Consider the following 20,368-nt stretch of genomic DNA (forward strand, 5'->3'; position numbering starts at 1 on the left):
TTGATGACAGTAAAAACAGTATGAGGTCCTTTCATAAAGCATGTCTTCTAATTAAATTAAATTAAATGTTACGGGTAAAACACAATGTCCAAGTCTTTCCCATGCAGGTACATATCACATAACAGTTCCATAATTAGGGAAATAATTATACAGGAGAGACTACTAGGATCCAAATGAAAGTTTAGACTTTCAGTACATTGCGTTTTCTGTATTACATTATCAGAAGCAGACAGAACAGATGAGTACAAAAAAACCCTCTTCCTTCCTGTCTGTCAGTCTTGGCATCCCATCTACTCCGAAGCGGGCTCAGCCTTCTCTGACATCATCAGAGTGTTCAGCTGTGCACTGCGGGCCTTGTCGATCAGCTCCAGCTCTCTAATTTTCTGGACGCAAGTTGAGGAGACAAAGAGAAAGGCAAAACGTGTGTATGTGTAAGTGAGAGAGATTGTGTGTGTGTGTGTGTGTGTGTGTGTGTGTGTGTGTGTGTGTGTGTGTGTGTGTGTGTGTGTGTGTGTGTTTGTGAGTGCGGGAGAGAAAATGCAAGTGCGCGCTTGGGCTCAAAGTCTGAGTGGTTACAGCTGATCTCAAAAAGAACTGAACATGCGTTCAACCCTAACACTGGCATTTTGTGTGATCGTGGTGCAGATAGTGGTACCTCCTATTGAGGTGAATGGTGTGTATACCTGGGATATCTCAGTGTTGATGAGGTTGTAATAAGTCTTGCCCTTCCCCAGAGCCGTCATCTCCCCCAGGAACTGCCTCCTCTCCTCAATCTCATCCAGAACTAGGAAACAAACACAGAGCTCACTTAGCAAAGGGTTCGAATGAGGGGAACTGGCTCGGGATTCGAGCTTGTGTGCTTGTCAGTGAGAGGGGAGAAAACACTCAAGTTGGTGAGAACCCTGTAAACCTCGCTCTCTCAGGACAGACGTTTAACACAGGGGAACGGGGGAGGAGCCTTCTCCTCCGCGGCTATCCCCAATTTTGGGATAAGCTCACCCTCCTGGAACCTGTCCTCCTCCACCTTTTCCTCCACCCCTGGGCCTGCTGGGACCTTCCTGGGCTGGCTGGGGCTAGGTTCCTCCTGCCCCGTAGCCAGGATGTTCTGGAGCCTTCGCTTCTCCTTCTCCAGGTCTCCTGCATGACAGGAGGGAGGGAGGAGAGAGAGGGAGGGAGGAGAGGAGTAAGATACAAGCACATCCAGTGTTTTTTTGTTTGTTTTTGGAGCAGGTACTGTCAAACGAGTATTAAGTTGAGTTCAGGAAAAAAAAAAGTGGCACATTGCATACACAAGGAGTTGAAGAGTAGAGAGGATAGGGTAAGTCTTCTTTAACTGCCGGAGAAATGAAAGGAGGCCATGCTCGCTCGGTATATATAATGCATACCTCATACGAGAGAGGGAGAGAGAAAGGTGATACACTTGTAGTCAGGTGTCCCTGACCCACTACAGGGAAACCAGATCTGATAGGCCCATCCGTCAGGGCAGGTTATCTCTGGAATGTCGGCCGCCTCCGTTCAAAGGCGGTGGGGGTTACATACGTACGCGTAGCACTGGGGAGGAACCTCTCTCTGGCATAGCTGTCTCCCGAGTTACACTTCTCGGCGCTGCGCCTCTGGGGCCTGGCCGACAGCCGTTCCCGCCCGCTCCCGACGATTTTGGGAACGGGCTGTGGGGGAGGAGCCGAAGACGTGGGGTTACAGGTCAATGGCAACGCCGCCCCCTCTGGCGAAGAGGCAGAAAAGGTTACGACAACATTGCAACAACATTAGCTGAATAGTATTTTACAATGGAGTACACTGGATATTATAGAGAGACAGATGTTGAGCCAATTTAGTCATTTCATTTCATTCAGTTATGACTATTGACTAGACATTCATACACCATTTATTCAAGATTCAAGATCTAGTTATAACTGAATGTACATGATATGATAATGATACTAAAATAGCTCAACATCTGGTTCACTATAATATCCACTATAATATTCACGATATGTATGTGAGCGTGTGTATGTGTGCGTGTACAATATGTGTGTGTGTGTGTGTGTCAGATACTGCACTCACTCTTGAGTCGTTCGCTGATCTGTCTCTGTTGGAAGTTGGTGAGCCTGGACTCCTGCATCATCACTGTTCGACCAATGAGGAGATGCAGTACTTTGTTAAACCCTACAGAACCACATTCATATGCAAGTATCTGATAGATCAGTCTGCTACGTGTGTGTCGTATACAGTAGTGAACCCACATTTCAGCATCTCTTGAGTCTCCTTGCTGTATTGTGTTCCTCGGGGACAGTTCCACAGCCCACCCCTGGCTTGCTCACAGGTAGGCCTAGATGTCTCCATCTACACCACAGGCAGAAAGACACAGGTCCAGAGATATGTAATATGGCTGGGTCTAGCCCTTTTCAGTCCTGTTGTCGCATGCTCGCGTTCTGTCCGAGTGAATTTAACCCCCCCCCCCCCCCCGCGTTGTCTAAATAAGTTATTTAAAGGTAGCGCCGAGGCTTCAAAACCCAGCATTTGTTTAAATAGACCCTTTTGTTTAGGTAAGTGAAGTTTCATGTTTATCTGAAAATATGAGCGCCTCTCCTAAATAGGCCGACACCGATTTATTTAGACGGCGAAGTGAATGGAGCGGCAAAGGACTGTTGTCTGGCATGAGCGAGCATGCGGAAACAGGACTGAAAAGGGCTAGACTTGGTCCACACTGGACGTGACCAAGCTACATCCTCAGATTGCATGTTACCTCTAAAACTTCAATAGCTTATTTGCAGAATAGAGTGGATCGGAAGTTGTGAGCGTGTGTGCATTTGTGTTTCTGCGTGTGTGTGTGTGTGTGTGTGTGTGTGTGTGTGTGTGTGTGTGTGTGTGTGTAGCTAGCCCAGGGTTGTGCTAGCAACTAATACCCTTTCCAAGCAAAACAAGTAAAGCGTTTCAATTGCCAGAGAAGACAGACTACATTCTTATTAAGCAGCACCACGACGTATAAAGTAGAAATGTTTAATGAGTGGAATTCTTACCATGAATTTGAGAAAGTTTTTTTGTTTTTTTTTACTGTTAAATTCTGGATCCGACCGTGGGATAGCGGATAGCCTAGTCTCTTCCGGGACGCAAACGTCGGTTGGTATGGCAACCGGACAGGCAGGAGGAGCCACGGGAGATTGCCAACGGGCAATTTGAGCACCAGAGGGTGGCATATCACAGCCAGAAATATAGGAGCTACAATGTTGCCACTTGATTAGTAGACGGTTCGACGGTTTTGGGTACAGTTGTGTTCAAAATAATAGCAGTGTGTTTAAAAAAGTGAGTAGCTCAAAATCCTTATAATAGCTTTTATTTCCATACACGCAAATGTATTGGGAACACTAGCCTACATATTCTATTCCGAATCTTTTTTTTACAAAAAGTGAAGAAAAGGTAATATTAGTCTGTTCAAAAAATAGCATTGTCTGCATTTGTCTTCTTTACAAACTCAAACATTTACTGTATGAACTGAAAAATTGTTCAAGATTTAGCTTTCCTGTGAATCACTGAACTAATATTTAGTTGTATAACCACTGTTTCTGAGAACTGCTTCACATCTGTGCTGCATGGAGTCGACCAACTTCTGGCACCTGTGAACAGGTATTCCAGCCCAGGACGATTGGACTACATTCCACAATTCCTCTGCATTTCTTGGTTTTGCCTCAGAAACAGCATTTTTAATGTCACCCCACAAGGTTTCTATTCGATTAAGGTCCAGGGATTGGGCTGGCCACTCCATAACGTTAATCTTGTTGGTCTGGAACCAAGATACAACAACAACCAAGATTTTTTGTTTGTTGTTTTTTTATAACAAAAAAATTGATTTTGGGGCAGCATGGCGATTTAAAAATCGTCACACAAAAATCGTGATTTGTAACAGAATTGATTTTTTCTCCCATCCCTATTCGCCACACGCAATTACACACAACTCACTCATGAGTGAGATATAGCACACAACACACAAACACATGCATTTACAGTGGACGCTGGTGGAATTTATCCTCTGCATTTCTCCCATCCAAGTTGTCCTCCTCCAGGGGCAGCCCGGAGCAGTGGGCTGCCTCATCAGTGGCGCCCAGGGACCAAGTCCAACTGCTCAGTCCAGGTCCTGGTCAGGGACAGGACTGAAGATCATCCGTCCTTCTACATGTGTTTATATTGGGGTTCTATGTGGAGGGAATCCGAGTGAGCACAGGGAGAACATGCAAACTCCACACTGAAAGGCTATGTGGGAATCGAACTCAGGACCTTCTTGCTGTGAGGTGACGGTGTAACGCACCAAGCCAGAGGTTATGTTTTCGGTGGTGTTGGTTGGTTCATTGGTTCTTTAGCGGATTATGCAAAATCTACCATATCGATTTTCATGAAACTCAGTGGAAACGTGTATCATGGTCCAACATAGAACCCATTAAAGCAGTAGTAAAGGGAAATGCATGTTTAGCCCTGTTTTAAGGTTACTTATGATCATATACAATGATTCAGATCAAAAAGTTGACAAAACTAGCACTTTTGAGAAAGTCTGATAATTGCTCTACCACCGTTTAGGTCATACAATGGATGTGGGTGGGCACCGTGAAAAATCATTTAAAAACATGTTAAACTCTCAATTTCAAAGACAAGAAACTCACCGGGGTGTTAGTTGGCGTTCTGACATATAATTCCCCATAAAGTAAGATTCTAGTTCATCTGGAAAGGCTTTTTTAAATATTTAGCATAGAACTATTTAGTGGCAGCACATACGTGTGTAAACCTCCGCAAACTAGGTAGCATAGCAACATAAACAATAACAATAGCTACCGTAAGTAGTTCTGCTTCCTGAATCCCCTCTGCGGATTGATCTGCATCTACAACGGTTGCTTCAATACAAGTCAATGGATTTCATAAAATGATCAATAAAACCCTACAGGATTCATACTTTGCGGCGAATTTGATGTCAGAACACCAACAGACACCAATTACCCCCTCGGTGAGCTTCTTGTCTTTAAAATCGAGAGTTTAACATGTTTTTGTTATTTCATGTTATTTTGTTGTTTCATTTCATTTGTTGATTTCATCCGCCATGGGAGTCTAAGGCAGCCCACAGAACCGAATGGTAAAAACTTGTGTATTTTGGCACACTCATTCATGACAGTCCCCTCACTCTTGTCACCAAGTCCCATGTCCTCATCTCGAACACTTGCCACCAATGTGTCAAAGCTGGAGGTAGGCCTACATTTATGCACGCAACTTTTGACCCATACGTCCGATTTTCAAAAACAAGGTACCATTGGAGTCCTTGGCTCAAACCAAGTTCATTGCACCCTTTGACGTCATTTTCTGCCATATTGGATTGGATTTTGTGAAAAACACTTAAAATGTATCTCCTCCTAGAAATGTTCACCAATCTGCATGAATCTCGGTAAGCACAATCTCTAGACCTATGGCTACAAAAGACTTAAAGGGATTTTTGATTTTCTAAAGCGTGCACCCGTTACAGCCGATCGAAATCAGCGGTGAAGCCACCAAACAGGCAGTGTGGTGACGTATCAAAACCACATTGGCACAACCCTCGGGGACAGGCCCTTGTCCCATCACCAAGCCTCATGTAGATATCTCGAACACTCTAGCACCACCAACATGTCACAGTTGGACAGGCGTTCATACTGAACCGTATATGCCCGATTTTCAAAATTCAGGTGGGGGTCCCCCCCGCCATAGAAACCAGCTCACCACCAGATGGTGATCAGTGGACAGCTCTGCCCCTCTCTTCGCCCAAGTGTCCAAAATGCATGGCCTCAGATCAGATGATACGATAACAAAATTGATCATTGACCTTCGGCCTAAGGTATTCTGATGCCAGGTGTACTTGTGGGCATCCTTGTGTTCGAACATGGTGTTTGTTATAGACAAACCGTGACTAGCACAGAAGTCCAACAACAAAACACCACTCGGGTTCAGATTGTGGTGGCCATGCCTCCCAATCACGCCCCTCCAAGTTTCTCCATCATTGCCCACGTGTGCATTGAAGTCCCCCAATAGGACAGTGGAGTCCCCTGCAGGAGCCCCAAATAGGACTCCACTTAGGGTCTGCAGGAAGGCCGAATACTCTGAACTGCTGTTCGGTGCATAAGCACAAACAACAGTCAGAGTCCTCCCTCCCACAGCCCTAAGGCGCAGGGAGGCGACCCTCTTGTCCACTGCGGTGAACTCCAGCACAGACGCGCTCAGCTGGGGGCTAGCTAGTATAGCCACACCTGCCTTACGCCTCATACCATGAGCAACTCCGGAGAAGAACAGGGTCCAACCCCTGAGTTTGGTTCCGGTGCTGTGCGTGGAGGTCAGCCCCACCAGGTGTAATTGGTATCACTCCACCTCCCTCACAAGCTCCGGCTCCTTCCCCCCCAGCGAGGTCACGTTCCACATCCCCAGAGCCAGCCTTTTGTCCCCCGGGTCCGGTCCGTCGTTGCCCACCGCCTTCACTGCCACCTAGTTGGCAGCGCACCCGACCCCGACAGTTCCTGCAGTTCCTTCCGCGGGTGGTGGGTCCACGAGTTGGACGAGACGGAGATGTTGTTCCCACGTAGCTCTTTCGGCCTGTGCCCGGCCAGGCTCCGTGGAAAGCCCGGCCACCAGGCGCTCGCAGACGGGCCCTCCGTCCGGGCCTGGCTCGCGACGGGGGCCCCGGGCTTCCACCAGGCTGGGTCTCTCTCTGTCTCTGTTGTTCTTCCATTGGGGTCTTTTGCTTTTTAGTGACTGTGGGGCGCAACTCCTCACAGTCCTACTCTGGCCGTTTTGGGCTTAAAGCCCTCATCCGCCGTTGCTCCACACCTCCGGTGCGGATCCAGGCATGAGCAGCACCAGTGGTTTTTGTTAGGAGTAACCTTCTCCTAGATGGGTTGCCTACCATGGCTATAAGCCCCATCTGCCCATGCTATTTGCCCATAGTCAGGACAGTGGTTGACAGGAGCCAGTGCATGTCCACACATGGGTGGGCCAGCGCTCCTTGCCTATGGGGACCACTGATGCTTCGAGATCCCCTACAGTTTAGCCTGGGACCGCGAGGTATCCAGTTACCATGTGTGGCCACGGGGAGGCACTGTAGGAGTCTTGGCGGTGGAGTGGCTTTGTACCGGCAGAAGGAGACTTACGCACTCGGCTCCTCTTTTCACCCTCAGTGAGGAGGACTAGCTGGCGGCGGTAGCTGAAAGCAGAGTGGCAAGCAGAAGCGGCATGCAGCATGCACTAACTACAAGCACTACTACTTCAGATATACTGCACTACGCATCACACAACCCTGCAAGTAATGCTCACACATATCTTAAAGATATTGTTTTGCATTCGGTACAGGATGTATGGAGGTTGAACTGGTCTGGACGATTTACTGATCCTAGTTCAATCTGTGGATCACCCCAAGTTAGTGATTGCGCTGCTCTCAGACTTGGTGTTTGCCATTAACTGGTGCATGGCGCAAACCCGTGTATCCCGACGCACCGATCCAGGCCAAACGGTCGGTGTTCTTGGAACCAATCCTGGGATTTCCCCTGTGGGCTTAGCTCCTTTGAGGCTCAGACTAGAGACTAGAGCAGCATGGTTTTTCTACACCAATGATTGCCACTATCATGGGCTTGCGTGCTTCATCTACATCTAAGCTGTACGCATCTAAATGGCAGGTTTTCGTCAGGTGGCGTGTCGACAGACAGATCGACCCCTTGTGCTGCGAGGTAGTTCATATTTTAGACTACTTGCGGTCTTTGCTTGACAGCCAGAGGGCAGCATCCACCATCAAAGTTAATGCTGCTGCAATCTCAGCCTGTCATGAGGGTTTTGCTAATGGTCCAGTGTTCAGTCATCCTCACCGGCTCACAACGTGTGCAATCTTGTACGGGTAGTTTCGGATGCCTTGTGTAGGGCACTGTTTGAACCTGTGGCTGGGATGCCTCTCAAGGTCCTGTCTCTGAAGACAGCCTCGCTTTTGGCTCTGGTATCCGCCAAGCGGGTCAGTGACCTGTGCACTCTGTCAGTGCGTCCTGCCTTGGTCATCAGTGGTGACCTCAGCGGGGCAGTACTGCGCCCCAACCCGGCCATTACACCCAAGGTAGTGACGAGTTCTTACAGGTCTAGGGTACTTACCCTTCCTGCCTTTCATCCGCCCCCTCATCAGAGTGCAGAAAATTAGAGTGTCCACTGTTTGTGCCCGGTGCGCGTGCTTGCATGCTATGTAAGCCGCACTGAGGACATTTAGTCGTCGGACCAACTACTATTGTATTACGGTCAGGCTGTATCTGTCTCAGTGGCTGTGTGATGGTACTGCACTGAACTATGAGTCAACGGGTCAAGTGGCAGACTGACTGGTCTCTGTGCCCACTCTGCTTGAGGTGTGGTGGGAGTTTTATGTATCCGTCCCTGTTTACCAATGGGAGTGAAGCCCCTAAGGGGCGAAGCTTCCATACCAGTTACTCGCGTCACTGTTGTTCTACGAGGGAGACGTTGCCCCTTTTGGTTGATCCCCTACTGGACCCTTTTCGGTTACTGCTGAATTGGATTCAGAGGGTAAGATGGCGGTCAGTTGACTTTTTTATAGAGGTCTATACTGCCCCATCCTGACTGGCTGTGGCGAGTACTGTACACGTAAAAGTTCAGTTGATCCGCAGCATGGCCTAGGGATGTACCAATAAGAGCACTTATTTATCGGTTTATCACTACTATGCCTCACTCATAGAATGACAGTTATGTGAGTCACCGCTGGGTCCTAGTGCTATACCTTTTACACTCGCCCCTACTTTACGGCTGGGTTCTAGTGCTATACCCGTTACACTAATAAATTCACTGGATCATCTGTATTGTTATTGAGCATTATTCTTCCAATAATCACACTGTTACTTCCATTGTTGATGTACTATTATTATTATTATTATTATTATTACTTTTATCCCCTAAAAACGAGTTGACAAAATGTTCTTTAGTGCAAGGATGTCTGCATTCAGTACTCTAACCCTGTGTCTCTGTTTTAGGGTGGTATGGCTTTGGGGGTGTTGTTGATGTTCTTCTGATCAGTGCTGGTTGTGTTTACAACTGTAGGTACTGTTTACAAAAGTAGGTACTGTAGGAGAAACTAACCTGGCTACATGTTGAAAATGTTGAACTGTCCTGTTTTTCTTTTCATTTGTTGAAAATTGTTTTGCTTTACTTTTTTGTTACATTATTCTAAGGAGACTGGGAAATCAATCGCTCCTATTGTTTTTATGTTCATATTCGTTATACAGGAGGAGGGAAATGGGAAGGTCAAAAGATCGAACCACTGACTGAGCCTCAATAGAACCCAACCGAATACGCATGCTTTTATTTCAACCCACTGAAACAACAAGCCCATGTGTACACTTTGTCTCGTTGATGAGAAATAAGTGTCAAGTAGATTTTACCTGCACTAAACAGCTAGGGTTATGAGACTACTGTAAACCAATTAAACAGCTATATTTGCACTGGCCTGATTGTCACTATTCATCATCTTGTCCAATAGCAATATGTTTATTAATATGCGAGACTAACACCATAATAGTTCAGCGTATGCAGTTCTTTGGGAGTACATGTCATCAGACGCCCACGAGAGAAAACTGCAGTTCTGCAAGACAGTGGAGAACACTATCACCCTGGACTGCTTGTTGCAGCTAAGGAGGTCCAGGAGGAGGAGGGAGGCCACCAATGAGGTGAACTAGGGAGGCCACCAAGGAGGTGAACTAGGGAGACCTCCAAGGAGGTGAGCTAGGAGCCCACCAAGGAGGTGAGCTAGGAGGCCACCATTGATACGTTCATCAAGGAGGTGAGTGGATGCCACCCCCATGACCTAATATTGAACCTCACCCTTTTCTTTTATTAAATGTGTATTCAACCAGATGAAATTCAGTGGTAGTGTATTAGTATTTATTTTCTAGTCAAAAGTTACCCAAGAGGACATGCCCTATTGTACTCAGTGAAAGACAGTGAGCAGTGCAACACTGCCATCTCGTGGAGGGGGGTTTCACAGCCTATTGATTTCCAGTGCTGTGAGCTTCCACTGGTTCACCCTCTCTGCTGCTGCATTGGATGTCGCTGCCGAGGGGTGTCACTGTGCAGGACTGGGCGAGGTATTAAACGCATCAGTATGCACTATAGTGTAGTATAATATATTATAGTGTTTGGCTTCCATTATAGAGGCGTCCCCCCAATCAGACAGACCTCTGTTGTATTCACAAACACCCCCCATGGGTTAGTGACTGTGCCTAAAGTCTATGAATGTTCCTCAATGAGTTATGACACAGACCAGACAGAGGGGGGGGGGGGCTTGAGGGAGGGAGGGAGAGGTAAAGGAAGCCGTTATGGTCTATGTATGAAAGTCCAAGTGTGAAACTACTGACTGGCCAGCTATTTGCCCTTCCCTCTGGCCCTATATCCCTCCCTCCATCCATCCCTTGCTTTCACATTCAATGGCTCTCTTTGTCTTCGCCAGTAACATGCAGCCCCAGCCGATTAAATACAAGGAATTAGTAGTCAATTTTAGCCTGCCAAACACACAAACAGAAACTAAACTGCTTAGGTCTCTCGGACAGGGATTTGCTTGTTGTTGCACTGAATACGTCAGCAACTCTGTTTACATAATTATGTTATGACGAGGCATTCACCTGGTACATTTACACTGATTGGTTTCCAGTTACCATGAATTTCTTACAATTTTCAAAGAATTTCACCAGTATTCAATTTTTTATAAATAAAATGATTTAATAGATGACAACATCAATAATATTTGAACATTGCTGTTTCTTGTAAGGAAGCAAAAATACTCAGCAAATGTATAGCAAAAAAACACACTTTACAAAACTATCCAGAATTATACAAAAATGTTGAAGCATAACAAGAAAACATTTAATGTATTACTTAAATAAAGGCTATCGGGTAAGAGGGTCAGTATAAAATGATACAGTTTGCATCACATATGAAAGAGAAGGCCCGTGGTAGTCGTGATTCACATTACAAAGAGACAGAGACGGACTTGTGACTGGTACACAGTCAGCAGAGGGGAACCCACATGTGCTTCCAAGCGGTCGTACATGTGATTCTTATCCTCAGAGAAAGGACTAACACAAAGCTGATTATGGCGACTTTGTATGCACGAACTGGAGTTTTTCTTTCCATTGTAATTTGACAAATGCATGTAGAGATCACAAGCAGAAAAGAGCACAGTCAACATCCAACATCCTCACACACCCATAACAAGGAACAGTGACTTTAATCAATTCAAAAGTGGAGTTGCATTTTGTGGCACAATGAACATAGTAACGTCAAACACTGTGCCATGACCCCATCAAGATGATTGAAGAAGTACAGACATAGCATACTGTAACTCTAGTGCTGTTGGCACATGTACATTGAAAGAATGTGATGTACATTGAGGTAATGTGATGTTTCCAAATGTGAAGGATATGCATGCAAGCTGATTTATGTTAGAATTCTCTTTCCCTATTTTTTTCCTTTTGGCCCAACAGCTGTTAAGTTGTAATCCTTGAAAAGAAAGAAAGACAGCACATAGACATTGACAATCAAATAAGTAAATAGAGATCAAACTATCCTCATCTGGCCAGAAGAACAGTTACTGAACCTATGTTTTTGAAAATAAAAACTTTTTTTTAACCAAAAGCAGTGGTGCAGACTTATAAGTAAGTGTATTATCAAATCAGAACATAATGAACAAAGTATCATAATAATCCTTTCACAAAACTGTCAACAACAACAACAACAATAGGAAACTTGCTACTCATACAAAATAACACTATGAATGACATTACAGATGTTTCCTTTAGTTTGGTTAATAGAATCTGATTACGTCAGGCTTAAAACCAGTCCTGTTCTGAACTTAACTATCGATCTGATCTGACACCAACCTCACTGATGACTCAGACTTCTCATGTAGTACATCTGATCTGGGGGATCATGCATCCATAGCAACAGTCCAATCTTGACTTGCGCTCTTGAAAATGGCACATGATTGCCTATTGATCATTGACTCGGTCTGTATGTGGCAAGGTTATTTAACTTTTTTTGTGTGTTGAAAATACTATACAGTAAAAAAAAAAAAGGCCACTGTAGATTCAGCTGGCATTACATTGGCTAAACAAACACAAACTTTCGGTAAGACTTCAGTAAAGTATCGAACTGTCACGGACAAATTCACACACACTCGTGTACATTCTGACATACGCACAAACACACACACACACACACACACACACACACACTGATTCGACACTTGCACATGTTCTCTCTTTTTTTCTCTCTTTCTCAGGGTCTCGTGAGGGTGGTGTACACAGGCTGTTCCCAGTGCGTGGGGCTGTGAGATGGGGCCACGCCGGAGGGGTCTCCTATGGTGGTGTACAGGGGCCTCTGGCTGGGCCCCATGTAGGAGAAGGCTGAGTACAGCCCCGGGGCCTGGCTGGAGTGGGCGTAGTAGGCCCCCGTGGCCTGGTGGTCCCCATACTCAAACTGGGCTCTGGAGGCCAGGCTAGGGAAGGCCGACCCGTAGTGCGGAAGGCTGAGGGGGGTGTAGGTGACGTGGGCCCCCGACGCTGAGGACGAGGAGGAGGGGGAGTCGGCGTAGTGGACTCCGGACTCACTCTTGATCTGGGCCTTGGAGGGGTCGGAGGAGGAGGAAGAGGAGCCAGCGGCGGAGGAGGAGGAGGGGGAGGGCGAGGCCTGCTGCTGCTTGGACAGCCAGGCGGCCGAGTGGTGGCCGCTGGCGGCGGCGAGGGCGTAGGCGTACGAGGTGGCGGAGGAGCCGGGGGCAGTGGCCACGCCCTGGCCCACGCTGGGATGCCCATTGGGCGGGAGGTACTGGTCGAACTCGTTGACGTCGAAGGGCTCAATGTTGGACATCACCTCGTGGCTGATCTCGCCGATGTCCATGGCGCCGAAGTCGATGTGGGGTTTCCCTCCCGCCGATGAGGGTCCGGAGCCCCCCTCCGCTCCCACCCCGAGGCCTCCGCGGGAACCCCCTGACCCTCCTCCTCCACCCTCCCTCTTCGCCTCACCCATCTTCCCAGACTGAAGCTCTGTTTTCGGGGTGGTGGGGGGTGTGGGAGGGCTGTGACCCTGACCTAGATAGACGGGGGACAATCAGACAGTCAGTGCCGGAGGTCAGACATGCTGTGTACTGTAGGCCTATATCAAAGACAACAACTAGACAGATATCCTCTTATTCTCTCAAATAAGGGCAGATGGGTTCAAGATTCTAGGTCACTAAATCAATTCTAATACAGTGATCTGAATGGAAACTAGCCCTAAAAGATTTTTTTTAAAGTGACAAGAGTAGATTCCCTGGCAATGACGTCTATCTAACCTGCAGGGTGGTGATGATGATGGTGGTGGTGATGAAGGTCAGCCAGGGGCGACCCCGCCCCGCCTCCCCCGTTGTGGCCGCTGTGCTCCAGGTGCAGGGTCTTGTAGTGGGGCTGGGCATGGCCGCCGCCGCCGCCCCCCTCGCCCTCCCCCTGGCTGTCCGTCTCCGATGAGGTGCCCAGCTTGCCGTTCTTGCGCCGCCGCGGTTGGTACTTGTACTCGGGGTAGTCCTTCTTGTGCTGCTTCCTCAGGCGCTCCGCCTCCTCGATGAAGGGCCTCTTGTCACTCTCGTTCAGGAGCCTACGGGAGGAGGAGGAGGTGGGAGATATTCATTGTTAGGCCTTTTACAAATCACTTTGACATTAAAGCGTAATTTAATTCAATAATAACTAATTAAATAATTTGCTCCTGGCTAAGATGTAGGGCTGTAGGCTGTGTATGCGCGACCCATGCGTAAAATGCATCCTTACAAACAGATTGACCAACTATGCCTATTGCCAAATATTAACTAGGCTACTCTATACCTAGATAGATATATGCTGTCTTATTTTGTGATGTTTTCCCATGCCTCCCGGGCCTGCCCACCGCACCTCCATAATTTGCCCAGAGTTTTGCTGAGTTCCGCGTTGTGAAGGTGGGGGTACTGGTCCGCCAGTTTCCGGCGCGCGGCCTGCGCCCACACCATGAAAGCGTTCATGGGCCTCTTCACGTGCGGCTTGCTCTTGCTGCCATTATTGACGCGCACCGGCATGGGCACGAGCGTCCAGTCATATCCGTCGAGCACCTGGCTCACCGCCTCGCGAATGCCGATGGGGAAACGGTCGTCGTCCACTTCTGTCTTGGCAACTAATCCACCGTCCTCTCCGCCGCCTTCCGCGCCACAAAGCCCGGTCAACTGCTGCGACTGGCCGTTGAGCGGTGAGTCCCGGCCACCTGTCGCCCCGGAGTGCGCCGGTGACAGCGAGTGACCATCATCTGAGCCCCCGGGACTCAACTCCGCCTCGGATAAACTGTGCTCCTCTCCGGACATTTTCTTTTGGCAATTAATACTTCCTTTTAGAACAATAAACGTTTCAAATTGAGAAAACGTGTTAAATAAAATCGTTCCGAACTTCGAAAGTAGCCTATAGACCTAGCCTACAATTCGTTTGTTTATAAATGTCCAAAGCATCTACGTGTGCGTAAAATTCGCCAAAATCCTCTCCTCTGCCCGCCGGTTTCTACTTCCTTTCAGCACACCTGAAATGAATATGAAGATGATCGGGTTACTGAAATATTGTCATGAAAATATATTCACTAAATTTAACTATGCAAAATGACATAACAGGTCCATTTTATTTTGTAAGGGACAAATACATTATTCTAAACCAGTTGCTGTTTAAGCTGTGTATACTAAAATCGAATCCAGAACATCTGTTCTCATCTTATTTGTAGCAAGCATTTAATGAAATTATAAGAAATTGGTATGCCAAAACTTGGAGCAGCATTTTCTGAAATAATTTGCGGCACCTTGGAGACAGAGAGCCATTCATAGAACGGTTTCTTGCCACAATTTAGCTGGACCATGGAAATTAAATTAAGATGACAAGCCACTAAGGCAATAGCCCTATACGAATAGGTCCATATCCAATACTGATGTTTAACACATGGCTACTATATATTGTTATTGACCAGACAATTGCAAAAGTGCATTACAGTTAAAAGACTGAATGTGAAAAAATATCGAAATTGTTCATAAAGCCTAGCCTAATAAAGACACATTGTAGACATATGACAGTCGCTATTGTCTTGATAACATTATACGAATATTTATTTTACTGTTTTTATGAACCTGGACCTGGAGCCTCTAACGTCAACTGGGCTACTAGTGACAACTTAGTGATAGGCCTAATAAACTAGACGTTTGATAGGATGGATTACATCAATTCAATTAAAAAACCTATATTCATGATGTTATATACCAAAAGCTGAAATTAAGAAAACATAACTTACCTATGTGCCGTTTTAGAGGTCGCCCGTTCAACACGGGAGTTCGTGCGCTCCACTGTAGAACGGTGTGACGCTCGTGCTCCGTCCCCTGCCCCCTCGGTTTGCCCCGCGATGAATGGTCGCTCTGTATCGCGCGCCGGAGCTTAAAGAGCACCGTTGTGCGAGAGGAACGAGAGAAAAAAAAGTGATTGAAAGTGGAAAACATTCTCAAAGAGGCAGCATTCCAACACAGAGTCAGCGCCACCCTCTTGCACACAAGCTGAATGCGTATTGGTCATCTAATATTCTCCTCGTTTCTTACTGGCGGCCAGGATGGCCGCTATTGCCTGTCTGTCCGTCACCATGAATATTTCCAGTGAAAAGAGGTGAGATTTTACATCGGAGTGGCTTAAGTGACTTTACAGTGGGTCCATTTAGACCCCAAATAGGGCGTGCTTTGTTGAATGTGTTGATAAGTTCTATCAAGTAAATAAACAAGCATGAGAAGAGTTATTTGTGGTCGAATTAAACAACATTTCACAAAATATCACTATGGCAGAAATATCACTTATGGCACTGGCCACAGTAAAGTTAGGTGGGACGCCGTGATTCTTACAGCTGAGGCTAACTTATTAAAAAGATAAATATGTGTTTTTTGGGAGTATTGCCTATCTAGTGATATCAGTTCCAGACGTTAGCAAAAAACGATTCTGTCTGGTGGTGCTTTATCAGTAGGAAATTAGGCCTATCATTCATGAATAAATAAAAAATACAGTAACTGTTAAATGTAGGCATTGTTTTACTGTTTAAATATTCCCCTGAGCAGAATGGAGGACCGCACATCAAGAAAACCACTGCATGTGTGGCCTGTTCTCTCCTCAAATTAATTTTCTACCCATAAAAAAATACTCATAATACTCGAGGTGAGTGAGGTGGTGACCTGTGATGTGTTTTTGTGTTAAGCTCCCGGGCTGAGCTCTCATCTTTGCAGATGTTTACATGACACCGTTATTCAACCCAATAATTTACTTCCCTGTACCTGTAGAATGGATGGAATAATAAAGGAATCTGAATCTTAATATCGATTTCTATTGTTGATTTGCACTCATCTTCAACCCTTGAAATGCACTGAGAAACATAAAGGCATTGTGACACACACACACACACACACACACACACACACACACACACACACACACACACACACACACACACACACACAATATGCAACAATAACCCCTGTGTCTCCCTTCCTCTTCTCATGTTGAATCTGTGTCTCAGTTTCCTCCCCTCTCTTTCTCTCTCCTTCCCTCTCTCTCTCCCTCTCTCTTTTCCTCTTTCTTTACACTCTTTGTCTTCAGCTCAGGTGAATTGTAACCATGTGATCAAACGCCCAAGTCTCCTTCCATTAACCCTTGTAAATGAAAAAATGGGGAACAAAAAGTAGTTTTGTGCTGCATCTCGGAAGAGAGGAGGAAAAAAATGATAACACAGAGAGATGTGTGTGTCTTTCTCTCCCCAGCGCTAGAACACGGACACAGTCACACACACATACTAAAATACCCAGGACCAGACAAGACACATGGACCTCACTCTCTCCATCCACTTTGTTCTTCATCTAGGCCGACACCGGGATGGATTTGGGGGTCTTCCATGTGGTGGGGGGGTCTGGCGGGGCAGTGGGAGAGTCCGAGGTCTTGGCTCTGGGGGAATGGGGGGAACGTGAGGTACACCCCACCCTGCATGGGATCCTACATGGCCTGGTGCTAAGCTTGATGTGAGTTCCTGTGTCTGTTTTGTGTTGTGGTTGATGCTGAGTTGAAGGTCAGGGAGAAAGGCATTGTGAAAGTATTGGACGAGAGTGCTGCAGGATGAGTTTGTTTGATGTGTATGTTGGGCATGAAGGCATTGAGAATTAGGGTGAGTTTACTAGACATGTCTGCAGATGAAGGTACTGAATGGAGATCTCCATTGGGTCTTTAAAGAGTTCAAATTCAAACTTCTATCTTTTTTAGTCCAGCATTGCTTGGTCTAGGTCTGGGAAACTTTGCTTGAGAGGTCACCTCAGAATAGATTGTGTTTTATGGCTGACATAGTCACTAGTTTTATTTCACTCAGAGCTCACATGGTGCAGAAGTGCAGCACGCATATGCAACAAGTGTCATTGTGAAGTTCAAGGGCATGATACTTTCAATAGAATTGTTTTGTTGTAATATTTTATATTGGCTTGACTTTTAGGCTAGATATTTTATGTAGGCTTAACTTTGTATTTCAGATCTTGTATGATGTGTGTAAAAACCTAAACAATGTGGGTTTAAAAAAGTGGTGATGGTTTTTTTTTTGCATTGACACTGTGGACAAAACGTGGTCATATAGACAAACTGCATTAAATAGTAAAGGAAGTAAATAGCCTAGTAAATATCAAAATTATTATTTATGAAAAACAAACATCGTTTATGTTGGCTATTATATCTGCATTGTATTAGGTCAGAATCGAATTATTCTAATACACCTGTAGGCCTAATTCGAAAATTCCAGAAATAGTTGATAAATTATAAAAACACAAAAGAAACAGAAAGATAGCATAGTGTCTATATACATAGGCTCTATAAATATAACCTAACCCTATATATATATATAAAATACAACTCACTTCGATTTATAATCCAACATAGCCTCTAGAAGTTATTTACAGAAATATCAAAGGTCGAAGAGACTTTGCAGAAACATTTTCTTAAGGGATTATAATATCACATAGAGCTATGTTCTACTTCTCTAATCAGTGGGCTACCATTATTATTTATTTGAATCGAAATTTGAATTAGATAAGATCACTCTCAGATCAATTCTGCTGAATTACCATTTCAGAATTAATTAGAGGATGGATCGCAACCACTCAGGCGTGCAGGAACGAAATGTAGGCCTAAGTCTTTCGAAACGTGTCTAAATTCGTTTACAAATTAGAGCAAGACCTTTACAAAAGTGTACAAATCTGTATAGCACTTTGTGTTACCCTGCTACTTTTTCAAACGTTGTTTTGTTTAACTGTGAGTTATTTCAACGAATTAGAAAGCAACAAAATCGATCATTATAATTTCGATATGAGAGGGCTAAATTAGGTTTTGAAACGCCAAAATTCATAATCGTTTGACAAAGCATTGGCTTTGTATTCATTGGCATGCATTTATTAATTTGTTTTTTTTTATAAAGCCAAAGACTGTAATAGAGAAAAATCGAATTTTGGAAATCTAATTCACATTGACAATATTACCAAACATGTAATATTGTTTGGATGCAACTATCTCAGTTCGATGCCATCAATTTCCAAAAGTCAGTCTTTCCAATTCCTTGTTTGTATTTTTAGCCACATCACATTAGTTAAAAACACGTGTATTGTGATGTTAAAGTTATGTCAGTAGTATTTTATCAATATTGCAGCATTGCTATTAGGTGTACTACTATGTATGCAAACTATAGTATGCAAACAAAATACAGAAACACTATTTACAGTAGGCCTATATCTTTATATATTTGAACCCCTTTCTAAAACAGACACGCTGTATTGTAATGTACAATAGAATGACAATATAGACTCGTATAGTTTCATACATATGAATACATATTTCTTTAGCCTATTATATATTCCTTTATTATTGTATGTATTTCTGGTCATACATTAGCTCAAAAGTCATCCATCTCTCCTTTAGCTCAAACAAGCTATCCGTGTTTCAGAGCCAGCATGTCTCCTAAACATGTCCTCATCATTATCATTCCTACACCCTCTCCATCCAGACCCTGAGGCGTGCCATCTGACCGGCACACTGTGGAAATAGAACTCACATGGTCCTATTAGCCAGGGACATACATTGCCCCTGCACTAACCTGCCATGTGACTGTGTTAATGTAGCCAAGCCTGGGATATGTCACAAGAGGAGCCATGCTACTGGGGGATGAGGCGGAGGAAGGGGGGGGGGGGCGCTGAAGGGGATGGGTATACTCGTGATCCGTTGGAGGGGGGGGTCAAGGGGTCATGCCTCAGGTGCATATCGGCGGCCATTTTATGATGTGATGTTTTTTTTCCCCCTGTGAATGTAACCGGGCAGCTTGCTGCGGCTGATCGTGATGGCGTGATATGCTTTTTAGAAAATGGCGGAGCCTTGATGGCCATGACCGACTGAGATGGAGAGACGAGATTTCAGGACAGAGGCTGAGAGAACGTTACGGCTGACAGTTAATCGATGGGGAGTGAGGAAAGATAGAAAGAGAGGAAGGAGAAAGAGAACGACAGAAGATGCAGAGACAGGGGGAGACAGAAACAAAGAGAGAGAGAGAGAGAAGGGGAGAAAAACAGAGAGAGAGAGAGAGAGGTTGCCCTTTTGTTTTGGCCTGCATCCATGACCGAATCCTCAGGGAAATTCCTAAAGTGTGACGAGGGAGAGGAGGAGGGCAGGCCAGGCGACCGATAAGGGGAACATGAGCAGCGGTCAAATATTCACAGAGCGGGTCACATTCTGCATTAAACTTTCGCATAGTTGGAGGAGGGGGGGTTAGACCGTTCATTCCCACGTCAACGGGACACTTTGGGTGTAGGAATGAATGGCTTCATTTTTCTGAAATGATGACGCATGCTCAAAAGGAAAATTGTCTGATGAGGAAGGGATTGCGCCATTTTAAATAGTAAATTTGCATTTGTATTTGTCTCCCAAATTCACTCAAGATTTAGTGGACAGGATTGGGACATATAGGCCCACACAGTTCAGTGTGTGTTTCCACTCTGTTGTTGTTGCTGCTGTTGTTGTGGTGGTTGCTGTTGTTGTTGTTATTGTTGTTGTTGCTGTTGTTGTTGCTGTGGTTGTTCTCGTGGTTTCACAGTAAGTCATAGACTGGAATATAACTCGAAACAGCTATTTGCATCTGCTTGATTCAAATGAGGATTGAGGTCAATTCCATCTGAATTCCTCGGCTTCCACACTTACAGAGTCAAACTTCCATGTCCAATGTAATATGCAGCGATCTAAATCAAAGTGACATCCTC

At 45.5% G+C, this 20,368-nt stretch overlaps 2 protein-coding genes across 2 annotated transcripts; both read right to left on the reverse strand.

The window, feature by feature from the left end:
• Window positions 1-290: 290 nt before the first annotated feature.
• cUnh22orf23 (chromosome Un C22orf23 homolog) lies at window positions 291-6,733 on the reverse strand (the record flags this gene model as incomplete). The annotated part of the gene is made up of 7 exons (XM_084441392.1): window positions 291-383; window positions 684-784; window positions 1,000-1,137; window positions 1,544-1,723; window positions 2,065-2,127; window positions 2,244-2,343; window positions 6,506-6,733. 7 exons carry the CDS (start codon window positions 6,731-6,733, stop codon window positions 291-293), a joined length of 903 nt encoding a protein of 300 aa, XP_084297518.1.
• A 5,579-nt stretch (window positions 6,734-12,312) lies between these two features.
• On the reverse strand, window positions 12,313-14,395 carry LOC311311125 (transcription factor SOX-10-like; the record flags this gene model as incomplete). Its single annotated transcript, XM_084440772.1, has 3 exons — window positions 12,313-13,124; window positions 13,367-13,665; window positions 13,956-14,395. 3 exons carry the CDS (start codon window positions 14,393-14,395, stop codon window positions 12,313-12,315), a joined length of 1,551 nt encoding a protein of 516 aa, XP_084296898.1.
• Window positions 14,396-20,368: the final 5,973 nt, after the last annotated feature.

The sequence above is a fragment of the Borostomias antarcticus genome (assembly GCF_949987555.1).
Source record: "Borostomias antarcticus genome assembly, chromosome: 7".
Lineage (NCBI taxonomy): Eukaryota > Metazoa > Chordata > Actinopteri > Stomiiformes > Stomiidae > Borostomias > Borostomias antarcticus.